This window comes from Vipera ursinii, assembly GCF_947247035.1.
Source record: "Vipera ursinii genome assembly, chromosome: 4".
Lineage (NCBI taxonomy): Eukaryota > Metazoa > Chordata > Lepidosauria > Squamata > Viperidae > Vipera > Vipera ursinii.
In genome coordinates, this window is record NC_139514.1 from 119,604,742 (window position 1) to 119,631,440 (window position 26,699).

The following is a 26,699-nucleotide window of genomic DNA, read 5'->3' on the forward strand; positions in this document are numbered from 1 at the left end:
ATTGTAGCAAGCCCTGCGATGTCCATCCCCGCCTGTCCAGAAAGAAGGCTGGCCTCGGCCTTGGATGCTGGTGCCCCCTTCCCTTCCCTTTTCACCAAAGACAGTCAAGGTGGGGCCGTCTTCAGCTTCTCCCTCACCGCCTCCTGTTCTCCAGGGCTAATTTCACGTTCTGCTAATATTTGCTGCGTGTTTCCCTCAGGGTCTCCTCCATAACCCTCTATGCACACCATCACAACTGAAAAGAAATCCTACTCAGTCACAACATTGACTGTTTTTCTACCCAGTTGTGAATGTGAGCTTCTCGCTAAATGAAAACTATGATTTTCATAAATGTAGAAGCGGTGTGTTATACTGGGTGACCTGGGTATAATCAGGTTTACCTACAAAACTTTTTGCACTGTTGATTAAACCTTGATTAACGCCTTGTTTCTTTGAGGAACATTCGGTCACCGACCTGTGCCTGATCGGTTGCTGTGAGTTTTGCACCTCCCTCCTGAAGCCTTTGCCCTCCCCAGAGGAACTGGAGGAGACACCAGAGAAAATGGATCATGTAGGTCTGTCTTTCTAAATATCTATCTGAATGGTGATTGGGGTTTCCTGATGGACCAATTGCTCAAAGAACCGGGTTTTTCCTGGTAAAACTTTGGACGAAACCTTATACTGTGTAAAACTGTACAATTATCCATTGTTAATGGCATAAAGTGTCTCTGTAGGACCGTTAGTTTTGGAGGAGACAAAATTGTGCACGCTGGCTTTCACAGCCTGTATCCCTCCTGATCCCTCAGAGGCCTTATTTCCAGTTTTCGGTAAAACCACACCCGTTAGCAATTTATTGATCCACGTAACGACTGCTGCCAAAAACCAACGAAACCAGAGCCACGTTGGGAGACAAAATAAGCCTTTCCTCTCCTGGAGATGGTTAAATACTGAAAAGGTCGAGGCCGGACCCCCCGTAGGGCCAGGGGCGGCCCTCCCTCCTCTGAACCTCGGACCCCTTTGCAGTTTCTGTGTTGCAGGACCTACAAGGAGGTTTTCCAGTCTGTGATACAGGAGCTGATGGAGAGGCGAGCCAGTGAGATCGACATCCGTCCTCACCACCGGGGGTCGCTGGAGAGCAAGACTAAAAGGATGCTGATGGAAGAGTAGGCCGCCTTCTAGCTGAACAGCTCCGTCTCCTCTCTGAAACTCTAGCTCCTTGCTACCCTCTAGTGGTCATCTAGATTCTTGCAGTCCACACCGAATGCTAAAATGTCCACCATCCCCTGCAAAATATTTTTCCCCTATCTTAGTGTGCTTTTGTCAGGTGGACACAATTCCAAAAATAAAGCACTGGGTGTGGCCACATTTTAAGTCTGGCGAGGTAAGAATAGTCTATATAAGAAGCAGTGTACTGGGGAATGACTTATTTAAATAAACCCGACATGTTTCCAGATAACAGAGTTAACAGAGCTGGAAGGGACCTTGGAGGTCTTCTAGTCCAACCCACTGCTCAAGCAGGAGACCCTATACTATTCTGGTCAAATGGCTGTCCAATCTCTTCTTAAAAACCTCCAGTGATGTTATCAGATCAGGGCTGCAAAGATGTGGAATTTCAGTAGACGCGCAGATTGATTGCGGCCCAGTTGTGGAGGCCTTAAGTTTGCAAACTAGCATATTCCTACTGAATGAAAAACGCCCTTTCCCATAAAGTAAGACGGGGAAGGGCCGCAAAGAGGTCGAAGGAAAATTGCCCGTCTCTGCTCTTTGGCTCAGTAGAAAAACCGAGAGCCACGGGCTTTCTCCGATGTGCTTGATCAACGTATTTCATTTCTTTGCTTAGCTGTCCTCATGCCCGTTTTCTTCAGCTGCTTTTATGGCATAAACATCTTAGTCTGCCTACCGATGGCTCATTTTCAAATATTTTTTCTCCTAGGTTACAAGAACGAGGCTTTGAGAGATACAGAAAGATATTTATGCAATATATACAATTGGGCCAATGTGAGTACTCTGTAACCCTTCGGTGCCTGTCTGCCATCATTTCATTTCTCCAAATTACCACCCCCCCCCCGCATCTCCAGAATTGCCAGTGGAAAAATGGGAAAGGCTCTTTCCTTCCTTCCCCCCCCTGTGAAATCCTGAACTTCTTGAAGCTCTAAACTGTTTAATCTGCTCTTCAACGTATTTCAGGCATCAAAATTCATTTCAAGTTCTCGGACCACCCACCCCGGCCAGAAACCACGAACCTAGAGACACGCTATCCAGACCCCAAAGAGCTGCTGGAGGTGGACCCCGAATTCAAAGCTGAGCAGTTAAAGGTGGGCGGATCTCCTCCCCGACGGGGTCCCCCCGTTTGGGAGCCTGAAGGCTCACTCAAGAGGCGGATGGGGCACACTGGGTCCCTCTTCTCTGGCTCAAAGGGAGGGAATCGGGGGGCTGCGCTCTGCATGCCGACACCACCCCCACGGCCGCCTGGCAGTTTAGGCAGGCGCCTCTCCTGCCCAGGAGCCCCCGGGAGAGCCCCCTCCTCCAGTCCTGAGCCACCACAGAGTGTTAATGTCTGGTCCTCCCAGGGCTCATTCCTTTCGGTGGCTGTGCCGCGTGTTGGCAGCGGGAGGCCGCGTGGTCGGAGGCGAGGACCCCGTTTCTGGAGGACTCTGGCCTTTCCTGTTTCTTCTGCTTTCTTCCTCAGCTCTGCCATCACTCCAAGCCTGTGAAAAGATGCTATCAGGATGGAAAGATCTTCTTGCTCCTCCTCCCAGATGGAACGGGCCAAGTCTAATATCTGCCAATAAACCAGGTTTAGAGCAGGGCGTCCAACCTTGGCGGCTTTAAGGCTTGTGGGGTTCAACTCCCGGCAATCTCCAGCCAAGGAATTCCGGTAACTGAACTTCCCAAGCCTCGAGGTCGCCAAGGTTGGACACCCCTGATTTAGAGAAAGAGGAGAGGGCCTAGCTGAACATCCCTTTCTCGGGGGCACGAAAGCGCCGGATGGGATCCGAGTGAGGTGTCTAAGGGCTACCGGGGTGCCTGGCGCAAGCGAGCCTTGCTGGGGGAGGGCAATTCCTCATTGATCTCTAGGGTCAGCCCTGGGCTTGGCGGAGGGGGGGCAGGGCGACCCCTTTTTGAGCTGCCTCTCTAACAATTGTCCCCAATTGTAACGTTTGCTGCTGAGCTCTTCCATTCAGCTGGACGTTTTAGCATAAGCAACCAAGAATAGTTTTGTCAATAAAAACAAATGTAAGTGAAATAAAAATTACAAAAATAAAAAGGAAGACCGTGTTACTAAGGTAAATGTATGTTATTAAGCCATGAATCTATCCGGCACCCTGAATGAACAATATCCTTCCTTAGCTCCCACTCAATTACCCGTCAGGCCGCCTGGCCATCCTCATTACTTACCTGAGCGAGACCCAGTTCACCTACAGCGTCCTTCGTGACACCCAGGGCAACGAAATTCTGGCCTTCTTCACGAACCAGGGCTACGCAGCACACGACCAGCAGAAGGGAAAGCTCAGGTGATTGGAGGGAGGGAGGGAGGGAGGAAGGAAGGAAGGAGAGGTAACAGGGAGGGAGGGAAGAGCTTCCAGCAGCGTGGAACAGCGCAGGGCAAGGAGGGCGACCCCAAAGGAAAAGCCGCAAGGGGCTCCCGGGGGGGGGGGGAGCTGCAGGCTTGGCCCCGGCCAGTCTCCCATCCTGCCGTATCCCCAGGCCTTCTTGAAGGGCCAGGTGTAAAGTAAGTGCCCACAGGGGAGCAGAAACCTCCTCCCAGAACGGACAGGAGGTGGTTCTCAAGTTACCACCACAGTTGGGACCGGACTTACTAGCCATGGCTAAGCCAGGCAGCCGTTAAGTGAGTCGCCCAACTTTACAACCTTCCTTGCCCTGGTCGTTGAGGAAAACACAGCGGCTGTGAAGCGAGCTGGGCGGTCCTTAAGCGAACCCCGGCTTCTCCCGTTGCCTTCCCGGGTTGGGAGCCGGCTGGGAGGGTGGTCGGTGGCCGTCACCTCGTCCCAGGGTGAGAGGGATGCCGCCGCAGCCGTGGTAGAGACCTGCCAGTTGCCGAGTGCCCGAATTTTGATCAGGTGACCACGGAGACGCTGCAACCGCTGTAAGTATGAGGACCGGCGCAGATGCAACTTTAAATGGTCACTACACAAGGGGGCATAAGCTGAAACGGCCTCTATAGATCTTAAATCAGAATTCAGATTGTCTGGACTGTCAACATGGAGAAGGTGTGGAACAAAGCTTTGAGAGCCAAACTATGATTTTTAGTCCCCTGCGGACGTTTCTTAATGTAAGAGCTTAATGCAGACCTTAATGTTCTCAGCAAGGTGAGGCAGCATTACCTGCAACTGTTAAAAATGTTTACGAAGCTTTTTATGGAAGGTGTAGGATGGTGATAAATACTACGGGGATGGGTGTTTGCTGCTGCCCGCATCCTCCCCCCACTGGAAATCCAACACACACACACACACACACCCTTCGGCCACATTTTAATTTTGCCTTTTCCGCCTCAGGCTGAGCCTGGACCTTTGCAAGGGCTCCGTCTTTGATGAGAAAGGGCAGCGGCAGAAGTTCTGGAACTGGTGGGACCACGGGGCTCACGTCCACGCGCCTCCTTTCCAGCCTGTCCGTCTGCAGCTCAATGTTTACATCCAGGTGAAAATTAAAGCCCAGGATCAGGTTTTCCTCACGTTTGCAAAGGCTCACGACTGTCTCCGCCTCAACGTTGGTGCGCGGCTAAGAGTGAGTGTGGGGGGCACTTTCTGGTGCGAGGTCACGCGGACTCAACTTCCGTGGGGAGCGCTTTCTTTTTATCATTTACTAAAAGCAAGCGTTGCTTACGGGTGGAGACCTAGAAAGTGGGTCGGCATTGCCTGCATCGTAAGGGGCAGGGAGACCCCTCTTACGAGGGCAAGGACCCCCTCCACCGGGTCAGGGACGGCCATCGGGTGGGGCCGTGAAGAGGCCAGTCTGCTTCCTGGGGGCAGTTCAAGGGGCCCCGGGCCCCCTCTAAAGCCCTTCATGGCCTGGCTTTGCCAGTCAGGCTTGGGGGCCCAGTGGGGGATCAGCGCACGGAGGGAGTTGATCAAGTAATAGCAATCCCACTCCCTCCCCCAGTCTCTCTCCCCCCCCATGTCCTTAGGTTTCAATGTCTGATTTCAATTTTTATGTTTTAACTGTATACATAATTGTAAGCTGCCCAGAGTTACCCAGGGGTTAGATGGGCGACCAATAAATTTTACAAAGAAATAAACCAACAAATACATGAAAAAGGGCCTTCTCGGTGGTGGCCCCCTCTTTAAGGATCATCATATCCCGTGAGGCACGGCTGCCCCCCCCAGCCTGCTGCTGTCGATCCTCCACAGGGCCCTAAAGACCTGATTTTCTCCGTGGTGACCCCGAGTGGAAAGAGTGCCGATCCAGAGACCGATTTGACTGTGCGGCTGCTGCCTTGGGGGTGGGGGGCTTCTTTTAAGGGGGTTTTGTCACACGGTGGGATTTTTAAATGTTGTGAGCTGCCTGGGGTCCCTATACGTGAGTGGGACGGCTCTATAAATTTGTTTAATGAACACACAAATAAATAATATGACAAGGGAGTCACACCTCCTATGAAGGAGGCAGAGAAAAATGATCTTTCCTTCCTATTTGAAATGGAAATATTTCTGGATGTCTCTCTGTGTCCCAAGGCTGCCTTTCATAATTCCGGAAATGAACTTAAGAATTGACTTCTATTCTATTTTGTTATTCGATGGGTCTTTGTTTTCTTCTTCATCACTCTTCTTTTAATCACTACAATTATACTCAGCTTTTCTTTCTTCACTTTATAGCCATCATTTGGGTTTGCGTATGTAGGTATGTTGCGGGTTTTTGTATTTCACTCTTAGAAATTCACCTTTGAAAGGTCACAGGAAGAGATTGTCACGGACTCCAGTTCTTTTGGAAATGAAGTCTTTCTTTTGATCAGTGCGAAAAACCTAGTTGTAAAAGATAAAACGAGTTGGTTGGCAGGCAGCTTTGGGGATGGAAAGAAGGTACACGTTATTTATTCTTCTGAATGTAGAAGGTAACTTGTTGGATGTGTATAAGCAAGCGCGTGAACCAAGGAAGCATTATGGGTTAATAACGTTGTAAGAATAGAGTTCATGGTCCCTGCGTTCTCTCTCAGCCCATGTTGTCTTGTTCCTAATGGTCCTCTGCAGCTGAAGGATTCAAGGATGCTTTGGGTTCTCCAGCGATGTGGAACCACCGAGGACCTCGTGAGTCCTGCCTTGCTTCAGAAGATCAGCAGCATCTTGACCCGGGTGAAGAAGCTGCTCAAGAAACTGGACTCGGATCCCTCAAAAGCTGCTGCAGACCTGCATCTTATATCGAAGGTGTACAGAAGGATGCAAGGACAGCACAGAAAGATACAACCCAAGGAGAGAAATTAGCCTGTTAATTGCGGGAAGCCAATCTAATAGTTCAGTGGTACAGAATCTACGTGAAGTGAAGCTTCCTACAGAAAGCATTAAAGCTTCCCTCCATCTATGCTGTAGTTTTATCTTTTCGTGTCTCTTTATGTAACACACTTAAGGCTGCGTTATCACACTTGAACCAAGAGGCTCTACTTAAAAGACCGTTTCGTTCAACGGCTGTTCAAAGTTATGAAGAGGGCACTATGAACAGCGACTTTACAACCAGCCTTCGCACTTGTGACCGTTGCAGTCACGTCATCAGAATTTGGGTGCGTGGCAAGTGGTATTTACAATGGCACAAATGCCACCGACAGCCTTCCCGGAGAGCTTCCACAACGTGGATTCACCGCCTGGTTTCTTGGGTTGCAAAAGCGAAGGGGGAGGATTTGTACTTTCAAGCTTGCCAGATATTCTGTTAATGTAACCTTACAGTAAAGTCAGACAGTTTTTCTGGGTGTGCTGCTTGGCTGGCCTACCTCGCAAGCTGACCCGATGGGGGCTCCTTCCAGCAGCCCCTCTCTGGCCTAGGAACTGCGTGCTGCCCCTCCTACCCCACCTGGTCACGAAGTGTAACATGAGAAGTCGTGTCGCAAACATGCCCTAAGCTGCTTTTTCATTGGAGTTCACAGCATGGGTGACTCAGCTTTTTCCTCCCCCCCCCCTTACACACAGTTTCTGGAGACTGCCTGGAAAAGATCCCTGCGGTTTTCTTGGCAAGATTTCTCAGAAGCGGTTCACCACTGCCTCCTGCCTAGGGCGGAGAGAGCGGTGGCTTTTCACCCAAGGCGCAGGACTAGAACTCACCGTCTCCTGCTTTCTAGCCCAGTGCCTTAATTACTACCACCTCCGGATTAGCTCCACCGAACGACATGAACCTCAGGTAATACTCTTACTTCCCATTAAGTCAAAATGGCAAAGAGTTTTGCAAAATTACTCTCAACGTTGAGAGAATTATTTAGCTTATTAAGCTATTAACTTTATTCACAGATGGTTCGAAACCCTTTCTAATTTTCTAACAAAAACATAAAAGACTTTCTTACTTGTTGAGATTATTTTATTTGTGACATTTGTAAGCTATTGTTTTTAAGTGGAAGGTATGTGTCAGATATTTTCAAAGTAAAAACAAAAAAATAAATGCTTAATATATTACAAAAATACTCCCAATGTCGTTCATTAGAAATACACTATGAATATTTTCTATAAGGACCATAGAAAAGAGAACAATTCAGGAGGTGTGTAATAAACCATATGGAGTCTTTGGTGCTTTCCGAGTTTTGTTGTTTTCCTGCAGATGTTTCATTACCAAACTAGGTAACACCATCAATGCATTACTGACAATATTGCCTAGCTGGGTCATGAAATGCCTGCAAGAAAACAACCAAACTCAGAGAGCACCAAGGACTTCACAGTTCAACCCTGAGCTACATATATTCTCTTTTATTAATACAGTATATAACAGATAATTTATTTTGCATTTGCCATTATTTCTGCTTTAACACGTTTCCCTAATTTTCCACACTACAATGTGATTTTTTTTGGGGGGGGGGGGTATTTATTTAAAATGCATTACGGACCGTATGATTAAAGGCCTTCTATCCGTGGGTGTCAAACTCGCCGCGTCACGTGACGTGTCGCGATATATCACGCGTTTTTTCCATTGCCAGAGATGGGGCGGGCGCGGCCTCCGTATGATGCAACCGGCCCGTGGGGCGGCACTTTGACACCCCCGCTTTAGAGGCAGAAGCAAGGCCACTTTCCCCAAACCTCCAGAACTGGATAATGATGCAAGATCTTCGATCTGGGTCCTTCTTTAATTAAAAAGAGGTATTTTAGGTTAAAAGGCCCATTTTTGCAAATACGGATGTGCAACGTTAGACGCCCTAATTCAGCCAACTCCAGTCGAGACTCTGCAAAAGAAAACAGGGCAATAATCCGAAGTGCTCTTGGCATTGTTATGCAACAATCTCTGTGTTTTCTTACAGTTCTCTCGCACAGAAGAGGTCATTTAAAATACCAAATAAAGTTAACTGTGTTTTTCCCACTGCTGGCCTTATTAAAAGGACCGGAGCCTGGAAAATTCACTTGTATTATTCCTTTTTACTCACAGGATGGGACTCATCGTCCCCCCCACTGCATCTCACGGAGCTGGTGTGTTTCCAAAATTCCTTCAGAGACCCTCAAAATTCCTTTGAGGAAATTAGTGGAGGATTCGTCACATAAGATCAAGTGATGCATCAATTATCCACCCCACTTGTAGTTAATAGGATGAAACTGGGGGGAAAACTTGCTAAAAATCACCTCAACTTTATTTACCCCCACCCCCTCTAAAAATACTCATGAAAAGTTTTGGGTATTTCTAGATGAGATTCTCTTGCTGAATTAGCGAATAACCCACTTTCCAGGCTGTCTTTTCTTCCTAATAAGTGAATTATATATTGCAAGTAGGCGTGTCAAAGGGAAGCCTGGACTCACCATCACGCTGCTATTTTGGCCGTGTCTTGCTTCTTGTATAACAGCGCTAAAACTGTCAAGGTAGCTTAGATTTTCTTCTAACAAATGTGCAAAATTCAACCTGCCAGGAAAAAACAAAACAAAAATGGCTGCTGTCTATCCCAAGTACTCCTAACCATGAAGGAAACTACTTAAACACACCAATTAAAATCAGGACCTTCCTTTTCTTAAGCAGTCACAATTCCAGGTATTTCTTTCCGGAGGATGAAAAGATATTTTGCGACATGAATTAAAATTAGTCCTCGACTTACCACCTTAATGAAGTCCGCAATGATAGTCTTTAAGTTGTGACCCTATTTTCAAGCGTTCTTTTCTCCTTTAAACTTCAGTTTCATATCATACAGATATTCTTTATTCTACTAACTGTGCATTCAGAGCATATGGCTTTTTCACACAGTGAAGCATTGGTATATTGCCCTCTTCACTAAACTCTTTGTTTAATTAAGGTACGGCGTTCCCTGGCAGGGGTGCCAATTGGCAGCTCTGAGGGAGGGGGGGGGGTTTCCAGCAGGAAGGAAGGGCCGCCTTCCCCTCCTCTTACGTGTTTCTAGAGGCTTCCGCAAAAGGCAAAGGCTGCAGCATGTTTGCCGTAGCAGTCTGGGAGAGCCAGATAGGCACCGAAGACGGGACGGGACTCTCCACGCTGGAGCTGGCCGATCGCGCAGCAGTTTGTGTCTACAAGGAAAAGGAAAGAGAGGCCTGCCTTTAGCGGAGGATTTGCACCCTGCAAGGCTACTGCGCTTATTCTCAAATGACCCTGATTGGGAGATGCTGTAAATGGGGGTCATGAGGAACATGGTTTGTGGTGTCAGCAGAAAAGCTGGTCCAGGTGACCGAGCTCTCTGCCATCGTTTGGCACTCACTGCACTCTGGAGAGCGGCATCCTGAACGCCGAGGACCCTTTTTCCCCCGTCAGGGGCGTCAATGGTGCCCCATTTCCCTCTTCTGGCCACTCAAGAATGAAAAATTGTGTAACGTTGCAATGCTGGCATTCGAAGGGTGAATGGACTGACTGGGACTGCGGGGCCAGCTCTGTCTTACGAACGCAGCTGATCTAGTGGCCGCGGTGTGGCTCTCAAGCTTTAAAACAGCTGTGGGAAATGAGGCGGTCAGGACGGCGCAAACCCAGTCAGGGTTGACATTTAGCAGGTGGTGCAGAGGTGACCAACCCACAAGGGTGTGGCTGGTGACATCTGAATGTCGTCAGAATCAGCGCCACCCAAATTTTCAGACGTGATCTTTTGTGCCAAAATATCTTGGCCCTGCCTGATCTAGGGGTATAAAATGGGGTCTTAAGAGTCACCCTCACATGTCCTGTCCTGCCCAAATCTGTACTCAGCTTTTCTGGCTAAGCCTCTGAATTCTAGGGAAGAAGTTAGCCAAATATTTCTGACAGGCTTTGGAAACAGACAGACTCGTGAGAATGTCTCTCCGCTTAACCATCAGACACAAGTAGCATTTGTACCAAATTCTGCCTATACGTTAGCGATGTCGGCAAACCGATACACAAATGCAACGCTGGTTTATAATGTAACATCGACAGGCTGTATTAAATATTCATCCACGTGGCCGGTTGATTCCCCGGTGGGAATCCAAATCCTTACGCAAGCAATTTTCAGCAAATGCCAGATCTCCCTCTGCCGTTTCCCCTGCATTTGCATGACTGAGTTGTCGGCCTCCTTGATGCTGTTCAGAGCCACGTCGATCTTGGGAAGCAAGTCGATGATTTTCTGTTTGCAGCCCAGCAATTTGCTGTGGTTTAAAGAGAAGAGAGTGAGGAGACGGTGGTAGGAGGCCACCCGGGGCAAATCAAGGACAAATTCAGGAATATTTCTAGGGACGATGCGACCTCCGTAACAACCGTAATTTCTCTAGCTATCTCCTTTCAATCCCCTTCTTTTCCCACTGTTTTCACACAAATGTTTTGGCTCAGCGCTCAGCCACCTTTTCAATAAAACACTTTCCCAGACTCAGTTTCCCTCAGAGAAACAGTAACATCTATTGCCGCCCTCTTGAAGAGACGTTAAGCTCTTAGTGGGGGGAAAAGTGCTCTGGCTTCAGCGGCCCTGCGTCTCGGTGCTTACTTGCTTCCCCCCCTTTATTGAACGCTTTAAAGAAAACGTATGAACAAATACAAGAGAACGCATGAAAAAAAGAACAAAGGACAAATTAATAATTCAGCTAAGGAAATCAGGAATTAAAATAAATCGCAAGCGATACTTTCTAAAATTCATTAATTAGTAATAAATAAACCACATAAAGAACCTAAAATCATTATTAAAACTGAGCTAAAAATAGTAACAAAGACAGTTAATACACTATGACACACTACAATAAATTCAGTCCGTCATTTCCAGCAACGTTTCCCCCTTTTGGCAATCAAATGGAAAATATGCCAAGGATGTTTTTTACCCGTTCCTCTGAGAGGAGACGCTACGGCCGCCTTGCCACCCTGGACGTCCTGCATTCTCCGGAGCCAATTTTGGCCCCTGGACTGTCCACTGGGGTTTCAGAGCCCGCCTTTTCCAAGGAGGCTTTTTCCTTTCGCAAGAAACAGCAGATCAATTCAAGGAAGCGTATTTTCAAACTTTGAACAAGCTTTGATCAACTAGAAATACAGCTGGAACGGGCGAGTGTCACATTTTTAGTATCTTTTTAACGAAGAAAGGCAAAAGGTGAAGCAGATTGACAGAGAAGAGGTAACGAAGTCCAAGCGATCGTCCAATTGGATCGTGGTCACCCTGCAACCTGGGCACGGAACGGGGGGGGGGGGGAAGGAAAGTTGTGGTGGATCCCAGGTGTGATTACGGCCGATTACCTCAGGTGCCTGAAGAGCTCCTTGAGGACCCAGTCTTGACTCTGAACCGTCTGGACTATGATCTTCACCATCTCTGTGCTGTCGCTGTAGACGTGGTCTGAAAAGAGAGATCTCTCCCAATAGGAAACTTCCTCCATGTACAAAAGCACGGGCAATCCAGGTGCCGTTTAGAAAAGCCAAACGCTTTCAATCGTGGGCGCTCCATCCCTGGAGGGTTTTAAGAAGAGGCTGGACAGACACTTGTCCGAGATGGTCTAGGTTCCCCTGCTCGATCAGGGGCTGGACTAGAAGACCTCCAAGGTCCCTTCCGGCTCTATTCCTATTCCATTCCATTCTATTCTACATTACCCTTAATAACACGAATAACATATTTGTAACTGTTAGATACATCAGAAATCCTAGTAAATGTGACTATAAAATTTTGTTGACATCGAACAAGACTTCCAATATTGTATCTTTTAATATTCCCTCAACCCAAAGTGCTCCAGAGACTGCTAAAGCTCCATTTAAGGGAATGATGAATTATCTGACCAGATAGGAGTCAGTAGCATCAGCGTAGGAACAGCCTCTATATTCTAAATTTTCACCCTCAAAGCAGGAACAGCTAGAAATGACCATTACGAAGTTAGAAAACCAGCGAAGAAAGACACAGAGCGAAAAAAGAGGCAGAGGATCCAGCGATTTCACTTTGTGCACTAAGTCTTTTGTGTTCCCAAGTCTGCTGAGCCCATCCAGTCGGGCCCCTTGGCCGACTTCCTACTTAAGACCCCTCATCCCTTCTGTGCCTCCCTGTGACTTTGCCCTACCTGGAGGCCTCGACTTCAGTTGCTTGTAGAGTTCTATGGCTCTCTGCTCCCTGGCGGGGGGAGAGAAAAGAGAGAGAGAGAGAGAGAGAGATTAACTTGTCAGTAAGAGTGGGAGCGTCAAGGTGTTTACCCTCAATAAAACGGCAGGATATTTTATCGTTCTGCCCAGGAACACTTGTGCAACAGGAGCAGCAGCAAAACCACCATTGATGCTCTTAAGGCTGGATGATGTTTTGTTTGTAAATGTTTAGCACACTCAACTCAGCCAAACTTTCCACTCAGGCCAGCTCGGTGGGCCACCTGGTAAGTACCATGGTGGATTTTAACATTGCAACTCACCGGAAAAGGAATCCATGGGCACAGAGTTCCACTTCTAATTCAAGAATTGTGCTAAACATATAAATGCTGTATCCTTTTTTTTAAAAAAAAATACAGGTAGTCCTTGAGTTACAATTCTAATGGAGCCTGCCCAGCAGGGTTGTAACTCGTGACGGCTGTCAGGCGGGTCACCCACGTGACTGATGGCCTGTTTTGTGGAACCCAGCAGAGGAGACTGGCGACATGGGAGTGCATCCGCACGAGAGGCAGGGGATTATGGGGGCGGTATTTGTGGGTGACCCCGGCCAGAGGAGACTCCGAGTGGCCAAATCAAGAGACAGAAATTTTATTTATAATGTTTTTGGGCAGATGCAAGGCTTATTAACTAGGGTGCCATTAACGATGCTTTGGAGAGCTTAACACCAATAAAAGCCTCCGCTGCTCAGTCAGTTGCGTAATGAGGAGTTTGTTTTCTTACAGATTTTCCATGACATCGTTTTGACGTCGCACGTGGAGGCTTCTCTGCAGCTCCACAATTTCAGTGTGCAGCGCCATGATCTGTTCATCCAGGGACCCGATATCTGCCACCTGCACAGGGGAAGTAAAATTCCCTCTCTCTGATAGACTGAAGGATCTTGTGGGGATTTTCCCCCACACTGAATATAATCACATAGCTGGATGCCCCACGGGCACCATAAAAGGATTTGCCACGTGGCGCCTCCTTCGCTGGAGTTTCCAATTGAGGCTGGATGCTCCCTGGCTGGAGCAGCCTCTCTCAACCTTGGCAACGTTAAGATGAATGGACTTCAACTCCCAGGATTCCTGGCTGGGGGATTCCGGGAGTTGAAGTCCACAGGTCTTAACCGTTGCTTAGGTAGAGAAACATCCACACCAAGTAGCGCCTAGGGCTAGATAGACTACATTTTGAATAATAAACAGTAAAAATGGAAAAGATCTGAATGTTCTCAATTTAAGAGACCTTGGGAAAACAGGAGGTCTTCTTCACGGACTGAAGGTTATTTCTGAGTTCGAGGCAGCGTGCCTCTAAATACCACTTTGATCAGATTTTCCCCACGGCTGAGCACACTCTAAAGGGCAGGTTTATTTGAGGATAGTGCCAGATTAGTGATAATGAAACGCAGAACGAGAAAGGGGTGCTTAATTTTTATTAGCTTCCTGTTCTTTCCCTATTCACGAGCTGCTGTCTCAGAATTAAAAAATACATACATAAATTTGGATGTAAAGCAATGCATTCCTCTTTGGATAATGGAAAGCTTTTGATCACTTTCCTATCTTCATTTTCAATTATTTAATTTGGATTAAATTCCTATCTTTTTTCTGTACCTGGATAAGGTACTACCTCAAAAATAAAAATTCATTTTAATAAGGGTGATGGGGACAAGAACAATAGGAGCAATAGGTTTAAAACAATACATTCTGCTTTTGACCCATACCTTTTCGCACAACGAAGCTTTTTCTTCCATGTCTTTCCAAGCCTTTAACATTTTCTCTGAGGCTTAAAGAAATACACTGGAGTTAATTTAAAGACACCGTATTCTCTGAAAATGAGCAACGCTTGTTGTGAAAGAAGCAATGCTTCACAACAGAAGTAGCAATACTAATGAATTTTGCAAATGGCCAATAAATGCTCCACCATCAACAGCTTATCTTCACTGACATGCCCTTATTCAGCCTGGATTCCTTCATCCCTTTGATTAGATTTTAGCTATTTTAACATATTTTGTACATTTCAGACAAGAAAGAGGTAGGAAACAAGGATCTAGATTTCTGGATTTAGGAAAGTTATAGGATGTAGATGGTTAAGATGATGAACCGGCTCACACTTTCAGCTATAAGATCCTGTTCAATCCCGATAATGTGGATGGACAGCACCAGAGAAGCTGTGTGTGTGTGTGTGTGTGAGTGTGTGTGTGAGAGAGAGAGAGAGAGAGAGGGGGGGGGAGGGAGAGAGAGAGAGAGAGAGAGAGAGAGAGAGAGAGAGAGAGAGAGAGAGAGAGAGAGAGAGAGAGAAATGACATTGACTGGGTGGCATCCCTAAACGTTAACCAGGCTTACAGATTCCAAAGGTCATTTGGGCACTGTATCGTTCCAGGTCCAAGTGGATACTTTGCTGGAAGAAATTCAGTTTGGCTTTCAATTGCTGTGATGCTGAGATCATGTTGTTTTTCCTGTTGGTTAAATTGGTGTTGTACCTCAGAAGACTCAACCTGGAAATTGGGACAAAGAGAAGTTTGCGTTAATCTCTGTCATAACTACATATAAACATACATGGGTAGAGAGCAAGGGTTAGAATGCAGCATTGCTGGCTAACTCTGCCCACAGCCAGGAGTTCGATCCTGACCGGCTCAAGGTTAACTCAGCCTTCCGTCCTTCCGAGGTCGGTAAAATGAGGACCCAGATTGTTGGGGGCAACAGGCTGACTCTCTAAACCGCTTAGAGGGGGGCTGTAGAGCACTGTGAAGCGGTATATAAGCCTAAGTGCTACGGCTATTTGGGACTCCCCAATGGACACCCCTACCTATCACTGGGGGCCACAGAAAAGAGCGGAAGGGCTGCTGATTGTATCTGCTCGTTCGTCCGAGCCCCTCCCAACCGCAGCGCTTTCTCAGGGGCAGCTGGGACTTACATGGCAGCTCTCTGGCCCTGGAAGAGGCGGCTGTAGTCTTCCTTCAGGCCAATGACGTAGTGCACGGCTTCAGCCCAGATCTTTCGAAGCTGGAAAACGGGCAGCTGAATTTTGCTGTCCTTGACTGAAAGTAAAGGAAAAAAATTGCCTTATTAGTATATTACCCTTATTAGTATACTAAGAACTAGAAGTTAGAAGAAGGGAAGGGAAGGGAGACACTGAATTTAAGAATATTTGTGATGTAACCAAAGCTGACACAATCCCTGCTTATTACTGAGTTGAACACGACATACTTTTGCATCTTGGAATTCAATATTTACAATTTGCACACAATTGTTTACAAATTCAAAGAAAACGATGAATGGGTCAGGAACAGAAGCTTGTACATTCTTCCGACTGAGTGCTAGTGTTTTTTATACTTTGATATTTTAATAAGGTCTCAAAGACAATTGCAGAATATTTTTCCTAAATATGCTGTAGCTGAGTCTTAGAATAATAATTATTACTGAACTGGGACAAACTTACCAATATAATTTACAGAATCAGAAAGCGTCCTAGAGGCGAAAGGGCCTTCGTATGTAGTTTTGCTTTTATCAAATAAATATACCATGTAGCTATCCCAGCCTTTCTGGCAAAGAAGAGAAATTATCAAATCAAAACATTTCCTTGCCAACCTTGAGAAAGTACCAATAATCCAGATAAGCAGTAACAACATGCAAGAATAGATGAATAAACTCATACATATATGATATATACACGCTCACGGAGTGAAAAAATTCTGTAACGACTTAATTTATTTTACAAGTCTTAAAAAAGGAGCTGGAAGAAGCTAGTTCTGATCCAGGCGTTTTCTTTAAAGGATTAACAAGCACTTATTGGGCTAAGGTGCCTCCGCCTTGCAAGCACTAACTTATTCTGTCAAAACTTTGCAGCCTTTCGTAGTCTTGCAAAAATATAATTTAACGGAAGAAAAGGATGCATTTTACCAGAGCTATTTATGAAAAGCCTCACAGGAAATAAAGTAAGTGGCAGCAAACCATTTCCACAAACTGGACTTTGTGGAAATTGGAGTGACATAAATCCTCACGTTCTGCCTGGCTGCTGTGAACGGTCCTATCCAAGATGTCCCCACAAGAGATCCCATTTATCAGAAATCTTACTACGCCGTCGATGACACACTGAGAGGCCGGTTTCCGGGGGTCTAAGCAGCTCCCCATTTCAAGGAGAAGCTCCTGGTTTCCTGAGCTTATTCCAGTGTCAGATTCAATCCGAACTTGCAGGGAATGAAGACTTTCCTCTGGATGCAGAGAGTAACTGAGGATCTTGGCAGACGTCATGTTTAAGATGTGGACGATCTGAAAACAAAATGCCACAAAGAAACAGCAAAGCACTCCATATTTGAAAACGTTTACTTTTGAAGGTTTTTTACCAGCCCCCGTGAAGACAGGTTTAAGATGCTCAAAATAAAATTAAAAAAAAAGAAAAAGCTACAGTATGATCGAAGCAGTAGGGTGTTTTTTTTTTGTAACAACTAGTTTCTTGGCCAAATTTCTAATCATGTTAGTGTTATTTTAAAAATAAAAGTTTACTTAATTTAATTAATTTCCTTCCTTTCAGAAAGGAAGGAATATTTTGTCTTGGTGTTACCAGCTCTAAATATTTTGAAATTCAATAAAAGAAGCAAACGAAAGCTTACAAAACGATTGTAATCGTAATCAATCTTTTTGACTGAAGTTTGTAATGTGGCCCCTTCTTACCTTCAGGCTTAACAATTGCTCCATCACTTGAAAACATCTGTAGCTGTTGGTGTTGGGATCGATCCCGCCTCCCCTTTGCTGTGGATCCCAAGTCAGCATCAGCTGAAGCCAGTGCTCCATGGTTTCTACAATCGTACTAAGCCATAAAACAAAATAAGAGCATAAGCCCACCAGACGGGCCACCTCCATCCTCGCCTCACCACGTGGCCTGGCTGCTGGAAGGACCGCCCGTCTCTCACGGCGTCTGCCTTGGGGGTTTGATCCGGCAGGACTGGTGTGCCCCAGCTCGCTTCGATTAAACAATGGCATCTACGGGGACCCCCTCTGTAGCTTTTCCTTCTGGAATGAGGTATTTCCCCCCCCCAAAAGTGGAATAGACCCCGACCTGTTGGAGATTCAAAGGACTTGGAGGACTTGGTTCTTACGGAAGGAAGGAAGGAAGGAAGGAAGGAAGGAAGGATGGATGGTTTAATGCAGGAAGGAATTCTATTAATTAAGGAGAAAAGATAGAATGTTACCTGCACAAGCTGTTTGGAGTTGGCAAATAAGCGCTAAATCTAACTTCCCCAGTCATCTCCTCCCATGCAAAAATGCATTTGGGGTCTTTCCTCTTGATTTTTTCATGCCTCCGGGAAAAGAGCAAGGAAGATGGAGATCAAGGACTAGAAAGTAATAATCAGCTGTGCCTACATATATTCTCTCTTTCTCTCTCATTCTCTCTCTATCTATCTACACATAAATAGAAGGAAAAATAGTTGGTATCTCAGAGCCTATGATGCCTCTAGCAGGATGGATGACCTCCAGAAGAGCCCTTGAGACCCTTCAAAATGCTTATGAATGGTTCCCCCTCCCCAAAAGAGCCATGCCCAGCTTGGGATTCCCCTAAAAAAGCTCTTCCTGGATCTACAGCTGGTGGAGAAAGAACATTTGTCAGGGAGCTGAATTTCTTTCCCTCCTGCCTCCCCTGAGGCTGCCTGGGTGTCCCCGTGTATGCAGAGAAACGACACCAGCCGCTCTTTGGCAAACGCGCTGGCCGTGTCCGCACTGCCCCCACACACACACACAACTGAGCCAGAGAAACGTACCAGGTGAAAGGCTGCTGGTTGTGCAGGAAAGGCCTGAAGCCCGTAATGCACTCGAAGATCAGCGTCCCAAAGCTCCAGAAGTCCACAGTCACGGAGTAAGGGCTGTTGTCGAAGAGTTCGGGGGCCTTAAACAAAACAGCAGAAATGGGGAGAAGAATCAACGACAGAGCGCCCCCCACACACTTTGGAGAGTGAAGAACAGAACACACGGCAATTTGTGCTTAAATCTCACCAAGTACTGTAAGGTCCCCACGAAAGACGTGCATAAACTTCCCTGATCCAGATCCTTGGCATATCCGAGGTCTATGATCTTGTAGGTTACCTGGCAATTAAATCACACGGCAAGTCATTTTTTCACCCGAGCTTCTTCACTGAGAAGTGGCTGTTTTTCTCCATTTTCTTCCCTAGCCGAGCCTCTGAAATGGGGGGGGGAGAGACAGGGAGAGCCTCTGCTTTGATCGGATGGGAAGGAAGGAAGGAAGGAAGGAGCGAGCAGCTGAAATGCCCTTTCAGACGTTGTTCTGATGCTGGAGAACCAGCTCCTCCAGCCACCATGGGTGGACCCGTATTTATTTACATTCCACCTTTACTGTCGGTATAACTAATTAAAAGCAATGAACATACCTAATATTCCCTCCTCCACCTACTTTCCCCACAACAACCTTGTGAGGTGGGCTGGGCTGAGAGAGGGGGGAGTGCCCAAAGTCACCCACCTTTTGTGCCTAGGGCAGGACTAGAACTCGGGGTCTCCTGGTGACTGAGCCAAAGTCAAGGGCACCTTGTGGTTCAAAGGAGCAGGGAGGAGGAGAGGACCTGCGGGTGGAGAAGGCGAGGGAGGCCCAGCCCCAAAGGCAGGAGGGCCTGGCTCCCCCAACCACTCGGGGTCTCCTCCTGGCAGAGGTGGGGAGGGGCAGGTCAGGACGGGGTGGGGGGGGAACCTGCCAAGGGATACGATTCCCCTTTCCGTGGCCCGTTTCCTGGAAAGAGAGAAGGACGGAGAATCCGACCACAGCCTCCTGAACTCTTGCGAGCGTTTCACTTACCTTCCCGGCTTCATCCTGAAGGACAATATTTTCTGGTTTAAGATCTCTATGAATTATTCTGTTTTCATGTAAATACTGGATGCCAGATCCTAGAAATTATAGGAAAAAAGCACACGTTTAGAAAAAAAAAATAAGAGACACTTTCTGATTTGGCTTTCATCCTTTTGACAACAGTGGAAAATCCAGAAGATGCTCTAAGCTCTATCCCAAAGCCCTTCCGTGGTCTAAACAAATAAAGATTAATTATTGGTGTGTATTCAGAACTGGCGGGCTTTTTAAATGAACTTGGAGGCACCATAACACGACTGGGAAACAAAACACTTTTAAATCACTTTATCGTGGAAAAGCACAGCTGACATACCAATGTCACTCAGCACAGAAAGGACTTGGCTTTCCTTAAGACCGCAGCAATTTTCAGGAGCGTTCAGCAGCTACAAGAGCAAAAAGTGGTAATAATACGAAGGTTAGAAAAACCGTTCTATTTAATAACCGACGCATACGTAGCTCCGAGGACAAAAAACGTTACTAGCAAGCTCTGTGTTGGAGAACACAGCCCACGTTTGGGCCAAGAAAACGAGGGCTGACTGTCAATGAAGCGAAATAATGAACAATTACAAGGCAAAGCACAAAAGAGGGGGAGACCCCCGGTGCCATCAGAGTTCGGCTCTGTGGCTCAACGTCCGGGCCCCAAAATTGGTAACGACCTCAAAGGAGGGATTTCCTTAAGCCCCGGAAGGTCACGAAAGAGCGGAAGCCCAGCGCAGTTTTATCTGCTTCTACGATTTAGAGGCCACGGAGAGAACCGGAGAAGGAAAGCTCAGCTCTCTTCCCTCACGGTCAAATTGGTGGGGACCCCCTCCGGACGTCCTCAAGTGGGAAGGGGGCTCCAGCGGCCTCCCGACTGGGGCCCGGGCTCTCTCCTGGGTTTCTGCAGGGAGCAGCCGAGCGGGAGGCGAGCACCCCGGGCGGATCCAGCAGCTCGGCCACCCTCGGGGGGGGGGGGGCTGGGGGGGGCTTGCCTTCCTGAGGTCTCCTCTGGAGCAGTACTCCATGGCCAAGAGAGGCACGGCGTTCACCAGGAAGTCCAGCTCCTCCGGCAGGTCCTGGGCCTTCACCACATTCGGGTGGTCCAAGCTGCGGAGAGGAAGGGGAGCGGAGCCCTGAGAGGGGCCTCCGGGAAGGGGCTCCTCCTGCTAGAGAGACCCCCAAGGCTCCGGCCAGGAGCAGCCCGGCAGCGCTTCATGAAGCAGGGCAAAGGGGGGGTGGCGAGTTCTAGTCCTGCCTCAGTCCTAAGGTCTGGCTGGGTGACTCTGGGCCAGCCCCCCCCCTCTCTGCCCCACCCGGCTGGCAGGGTGCGGGGAGGAGGCGGAGGAGGCGGAAGGCAGGCTGGGGCGGGTGTGTCTTCCCGGCCTTGAGTTATTGGTAAAGATAATAAAGGCGGGATGCAAACAAACAAGGGTCAGGGACAGACTAACATCCGGAGCCTCCAAAGGGGGCCAGAGGGAGCGCGGGGCAGGTGCGGGGCAGGCGGCGGGGGAAGGGGACCCCCGACCGCCCCCTCCCTCCCTCCCCCCTCCCAGCCCCGGACGGACCCGCGCAGGATCTGCAGCTCGTGGCGCCAGCGCTCCTGCTGCTGCGCGCTCAGCTCCAGGCGGCAGGCCTTCACCGCCATCCGGGCGCCGGACTCCTGCAGACGGGGCGGAGGGGAAGGGAGCGCCGGAGGGCGCGGCGTTAAAGCGGGCCGGGGCTTCGGCGCGCCGGGGGCGGCCCCGGGACGCCGCCCTCCCCCCTCCCCGCCCTTCCCGGAGGCGGCCCGCGGCGCCCACCCGGTGCTGGTAGAGCGAGACGGTGCCGAAGCCGCCGCTGCCCAGCCGCTCGCGCATCTCCCAGGGCCCGCAGCCCGTGGCCCCCGGCCAGCCGCCCCGCAGCGCCACCGCCGCGCCCGCCGGCAGCCGCTCCATGCCCGACGCCGACGCCCAGCAGGCCCGACGCCGCCGCCGCCGCCGCTCCGCCTCTTCCGGGGCCGGCTCTCCCGGGGCAGCGGCGGAGCGGTCGTCCCCACGCCCCGTCGGCACGGCCTCCTGCCCGGCGCCCCGAGCAGCCGCCGCCCTCGCTCTCCGAAGACAGACGGGCTCCCGGCCGCCGCCGCCCTCCGCGCGGGGGACCCGCAGCCCGGAGCCCGGGGCGAGGCCGAGAAGCCCGCTGGCCGTCCGGGCTCCGCTCTCCTTGGCAGAGGGCGCCGTCCCCGCTTGCCCGAGGCCTCCAGCGCCGGGGGTCGTGCCGGGGGGGGGTTGAGGCTGCCGCGGGAAGGAGCGTTTCGTGCCCGCCGCCCCCGCCAAGGCCGTCCCGGCGCGCCTTTCCTTCCCGGAGGGGCTTTAGGGCGCCCCCGGCGGGCCCGCCTTCCCGAGCAGCTCGGGGGAGAAGCGGAGGGCGGTCTCTGGAGACCCGAAGAGCGGGCTCCCCCCCCGCGTGCAAATTCTGCTTTTCGTGTGGGGTTTTTTTGAAAACAGTTTCCACGCGTAGCCCAGATTGGGAATCCACCTTCGATCCCCTTTGGAAGATCTTCGGCGGATTCTGTTTTTGAATCGTGGCGGAATAGCGCCATCTGGCGGCCTTTCGGATCCTGCGCTTTAGTCCATCTGTCCAGCACTTCAGTTTTTCCTTTTGCCAAGTTGCCTCCCCGCCATCATTCCGGCCGCTCCGGGTCCTTTTCCTCTCAGCGAGGCGTGCTCGCGTGTTAAGGTTCAAAGCCAAAAACCTGATCTTTACCTTTTATTTCTACTTGGGGAAAGACCAGGAAGTGCACCATTTTTTTAGAGCCGTCTAAAGTCACTGAACTTGAGTGGGCAGCCATAAAGAGTTGCCTTTTGCTACTTGCCTCGTAACTCTTGAAAAGCCGACTGTTAATTAAACCAGAGTCGAGGTTGAAGCAAACTCTATGTCGCTCGTTGTTTGCATATTCTACTCACCACTTACGGAGAATAGAGCTTGGAAGGGACCTTGGAGGTCATCTAGTCCAACCCTCTGCTCAAGCAGGAAACCCTAGACCATTTCAGACTGATGGCAATCCAGTCTCTTCTTGAAAACCTCCAGTGATGCAGCTCCCACAACTTCTGGAGGCAACTTCTGTTCCACTGGTTAATTGTTCTAACAGTCAGGAAGTTCCTCCTTACTTCCAGGTTGCTTCTCTCCTTGATTAGTTTCCATCCGTTGCTTCTTGTCCTGCCTTCAGGGGCTTTTGAGAAGAAGTTGATCCCCCTATTCTTTGTGGCAGCCCCTCAAATACTGGAAGACCCGTGTCATGTCATCCCTAGTTCCTTCTTTTCACTAAGGTAAAGGTAAAGGTTCCCCCGCACATGCGTGCTAGTCGTTTCCGACTCTAGGGGCCGGTGCTCATCTCCGTTTCAAAGCCAAAGAGCCAGCGCTTGTCAGAGGACATCTCCGTGGTCATGTGGCCGGCATGACTGGACGCCAAAGATGCACGGAACGCTGTTACCTTCCCACCGTAGTGGTCCCTATTTTTCTACTTGCATTTTTACGTGCTTTTGAACTGCTAGGTTGGCAGAAGCTGGGATGAGTAACAGGCGCTCACTCTGTTACGCGGCACTCGGGATTCGACCCGCCAAACTGCCGACCTTCTGATCGACAAGTTCAGCGTCCTAACCCACTGAGCCACTGCGTCCGCGTTTTCACTAGATAGACCCAATTCCTGAAACCCAGTTCTTCTGTGTTTTAGCCTCCAGGCCCTTAATCATCTTTGTTGCTGTGTTCTGCAGTCTTTCCAGAGTCTCGACATCTTTTCTGCAATGTGGTGACCAAAGCTGTATGCAGTACTCCAGGTGTGGTCTTACCACAGCCTCATAAAGTGGTATTCATGTGACCTTGACTCTGTGCCTCTGTTTATGCAACCAAGGATTGCATTAGCTTTTTTGGCTGCCGCTGCACACTGCTGGCTCATCTTTAAGCGATCACTCTGGGAGACAGTCTCGTCGCCAAACACCCAAATAGACATGCTGCTGTCCTTAAATGCAGCAATTTGTTTTGATTGACTTCTTGCATAAGGTCTCATTCATAAATAAACTGGGACTGAGGCAACAGCTCAAAAGCTTAACGAGCAGGTCCAGGGCGAGGGGCACAGGTTTCCGGGGGCGAAAAGGGTGATGGGAGAAACAAAGGGGGAAATGAAACGGGGATCTTTTCCTTCAGAGCTCTGCTCCTGGTGGGGCTGCTCCTGAGCATGCGAAAGCTGCATTTGATCCAAGCCGGAATAGTTTTCCTGCCTTCCCGGGAAGGCTCCCACGGTTGCCGTCCTGGTTGCCTGTAGCTGCTGCCAAATGTGGCTCAAGATGCAGAGACGGTCCTCCCCTCTAAGGCCCTGCGTGGGCCCGCTTGAGGGACCACCCCTCCCCTCTGCACACAGTAGGGTCAGGGTGTGTCGGCTGCAATGATGCAAAACCCTGCCTTTCATAGCACAAGGGTGGCCTCCATCGCAACCCTGTTTTTCTATCCTCAGCAGGGTGCCCTGAGTAGAATGGGTGGCCCCATTGGAGAATGCCATGGGGGGGCTCTGGAAGGGGGCAGTCGCTGCTCCTCCCTTTGCAGCTGCCTCCCTCCTCCCTCCCAGCACAGGATGGAGGCTGGCTGGGAATGTTGGGGTGCACTGGTGACAAAGGGGTTGCTTTCCTTGGGCCCTTACGGGTGGGTTTACTCACGGTATTTATTTTGGGGGGCTTTTAGAAATGCTGGTTTTGATGCTGGGCTGCTGGCACGCTTCCAGAATTGCCAACGCATAAAAAATACACTAAATAAATGCACATTTTAAAATGCTGAGAACCGGCTTCAAATTGAAAGAGCGAAGGGTCCCTGCTTTCCCCCTAAGCCACACCAGAGGGAGAAGGATCCCGTCTCCCTGGTTATTGGGGGTGCCCCGATTCCCTCCCCATCCGGCAGCCTTTCCAAGGATTTGGGGGGGGGGCTCTCCATTTCTCAGGATTTCCTGGTCTCCCCCAGGAGGGTCCCCGTGCCTGGAGGGCAGCCCCGGCCTCTCGGGAGACCCCCTCCTTGCCGGGGCGCGGGGGGGGATGCGTGCTGGGCCCCCCCGGGGGGGCGCGAGGGGAGGGGGCGCGAGGGGCGGCGGCGCGCAGTGACGAAGAGCCGCCTTGCCGGGGCCGCGCAGGAGGCCGAGCGCGGGGCTGTCGGGGCGGCGGCGGCTTCTTCTGCTGGCGGACGGGCGGAGGGAGGCGGCCGAAGCAGCGGAGGCAAAGCCCGGAGCCACGGAGGGCGAGCGCGGTACCCGTCGGGCGGCTCGGGGAGGGGGCGCCTCTTCTGCGCTAAAGCCGGCGGGGGGGGGGCTGGGAGCGGGAGGAGGGTCATCTCCCCCCTGCTGGGCGAGGGAAGGAAATGCCGGTTCCGGCCTTGGGGGAGGGGGGCTCTCGGGGTCCGTCTCCTCCGCAGCCCCCCCGGGAGCAGCGCTCCATTGGGGAGGGGGCGGCGGGTTCCTCGGGGAAAGAGGTGGGGGGCAACCCTTCCCCAGCCCTGCTGCTCCTTGGGGGGAGGGGGCCGATCCCTTGAATCAATCGGAATCTGCGGTGAAATTTGCGGCTCTAAATCGGCTTCTTTAACCGTGGCTTCCCAATAGGCTACACAGAGATGCGTTCACACTTCACGCCAAGCCGCAAGTAAACAAGCCACCATATTTCGGTTGCATTAAAAAAATCACCCCGTGTCAGCCTTAGCAGACAGGTGAACCTCACGGCAGTCAGAGAGCTTGCAGCCCCAAGATCGGGCGAGCTGTCAGTAACCCTTGGACCGCTTTGGTACCCTCGGGACTCTGCACCCAGTTCTGGTCAGCAGGTTAGAAGGAAAAGGGGGGGGGGAACGACCCCGAGACCCTAGGGTGCAGAGAAGAGCAACAAAGACAATTAGGCTAAAACGTATGAAGAAGGGTTGCAGGGATTGGCCAGTCTAGAGAAAAGGAGGGGGGGGGATGCGATTGCCCCCTTCCAGTATTTAATGGACTGCTGCAAAGAAGGGGAGGGCCGACCTGTTTCTCCAAAGCCCCCCCCCCAAGGCAGGACAAGAAGCAAGGGATGGAAGCTAATCAAGGAGAGGCAACCTGGAACTAAGGAGGAATTCCCCGATAGAAAACGGACCAGTGGAACAACCTGCCTCCAGAAGTGGTGGGTGCTGCATCACTGAGGTTTCCCAGAACAGACTGGACGGCCACTTTTCTGGGATGGCATGGTATGGGGTCTCCTGTTTCAGCAGGGGGCTGGACCACCGCTCCGCCAAGGCCCCTTTTCCAACTCTGTTATCCTGTCCACCCTTGTCTGATGAGAAACTGGATAGCTCTAGATTATTTCTTGAGGCAAACCGAGGGCTGCCAGTCTCCAAGCAACAGCAGCCCTCCCGCTTTATGCCGGGTCTACACAAAGGCAGAGAAACTCCCGGCTTTCTGGGGTTAAATCTAAAAGCAGAGGGCCCCGGGCAGCCCCGGCCGGGTTCTCCTCCAAGTGCTGACAAGACCCCCTCTCTCCCCTTCATTTTGCAGATCCGGCCCGCTTCCTGGAGACCATGAGGGTGAAGTGCAGCCCGGCCGTCTGCTGGACTCTCCTCTTCCTGCTGGCCATTTTCATGGACAGCGTTGCCTGCAAAGGGGGCCGGGGTGGAGCTCGTGGGTCAGCCCGGGGAAGTGCGCGGGGCACCTCCCGGCGGTCCAAGTCCGCGCCCCGTTACAGGTCCTCAGGGACAGCCCTGCGCGTGGCGGCCGCTGCTGCGGGAGGAGCTGCAGCAGCTGCTGCGGCTGCTGGGATGAGCATGGCGGGGCCGGACAGCCCCGCATACGGGGAGATGCAGCCCAGCAACAACACGGCAAGGAGCATTCACCACCCCCAGCCCTGGCCCCTCCTCTGCGTCTCAGCCTCCCTCTGGTGTGTGGCCCTGGTGCCTCGGGCCCTCTGACGCTCAGGGCCTCTCCCTGAGCCCCCCACAAGTGACCTGCCCCCCCCCGAGTCTCCCTACCACGATTTACTCAACGGTGCCAAAATACATTACAACCCACTCCTGTCCTGGCTGTTTTCCCGTTTTTAGTTATTTATTGAGACTGCTATCCTAAAGTCAATCCAAAGGGGAGGGGAGAATGGTTAATTAATGGTCAGTGTCTGCTGGTGGACATTCTGAGATGTGGCATCCCTACCCACTCTTCGTGGACCATATTCAAATTCTTTATGCAGCTCTTTTCTAACGACGAAGACATAAAGGCCTTCAGACCTTCTGCC

The 26,699-nt window shown here is 50.4% G+C and overlaps 2 protein-coding genes across 5 annotated transcripts; one reads left to right on the top strand and one right to left on the bottom strand.

Annotated features, from left to right (window-relative positions):
- Positions 1 to 236: 236 nt before the first annotated feature.
- Positions 237 to 13,468, top strand: ERICH6B (glutamate rich 6B; the record flags this gene model as incomplete). Of its 4 annotated transcripts, none has more annotated exons than XM_083362080.1 (9): positions 237 to 554; positions 1,003 to 1,142; positions 1,913 to 1,977; positions 2,167 to 2,294; positions 2,669 to 2,757; positions 3,346 to 3,494; positions 4,497 to 4,725; positions 6,183 to 7,317; positions 13,371 to 13,468. In XM_083362080.1, the coding sequence occupies exons 5-8, from the start codon at positions 2,698 to 2,700 to the stop codon at positions 6,411 to 6,413; spliced, it is 669 nt and encodes a 222-aa protein (XP_083218206.1). In that variant the 5' UTR covers positions 237 to 554; positions 1,003 to 1,142; positions 1,913 to 1,977; positions 2,167 to 2,294; positions 2,669 to 2,697. The 4 variants fall into 4 exon arrangements, with proteins under 4 accessions (XP_083218206.1, XP_083218205.1, XP_083218207.1 ...); XM_083362079.1 differs by having other exon boundaries at positions 237 to 550; XM_083362081.1 differs by having other exon boundaries at positions 237 to 550; positions 4,497 to 4,638.
- Positions 7,979 to 21,432, bottom strand: CHUK (component of inhibitor of nuclear factor kappa B kinase complex). The gene is made up of 21 exons (XM_083362078.1): positions 21,249 to 21,432; positions 21,015 to 21,109; positions 20,442 to 20,556; positions 19,784 to 19,853; positions 19,423 to 19,511; positions 18,612 to 18,701; positions 18,380 to 18,504; positions 17,813 to 17,920; positions 17,295 to 17,430; positions 16,698 to 16,892; positions 16,063 to 16,165; positions 15,538 to 15,661; positions 14,967 to 15,118; positions 14,345 to 14,406; positions 13,369 to 13,478; positions 12,573 to 12,622; positions 11,767 to 11,863; positions 10,553 to 10,700; positions 9,490 to 9,623; positions 8,910 to 9,009; positions 7,979 to 8,344 (listed from the first exon to the last, which is right to left on the bottom strand). The coding sequence occupies exons 1-21, from the start codon at positions 21,381 to 21,383 to the stop codon at positions 8,318 to 8,320; spliced, it is 2,265 nt and encodes a 754-aa protein (XP_083218204.1). The 5' UTR covers positions 21,384 to 21,432; the 3' UTR covers positions 7,979 to 8,317.
- Positions 21,433 to 26,699: the final 5,267 nt, after the last annotated feature.

Bases quoted from the DNA above. Each gene is read 5' to 3' on its own strand.
- CHUK (XM_083362078.1), bottom strand. From the start codon at position 21,383: ATGGAGCGGCTGCCGGCGGGCGCGGCGGTGGCGCTGCGGGGCGGCTGG. The intron at 9,010-9,489 runs GTAAGAGGAGGG...TTTTCCTGGCAG, and splicing joins GCGGAAGCCTCTAGAAACAC to GTTGAATTTTGCACATTTGT. The intron at 8,345-8,909 runs GTGAGTCCAGGC...TTTCTTTTGCAG, and splicing joins GCCAAAATAGCAGCGTGATG to AGTCTCGACTGGAGTTGGCT.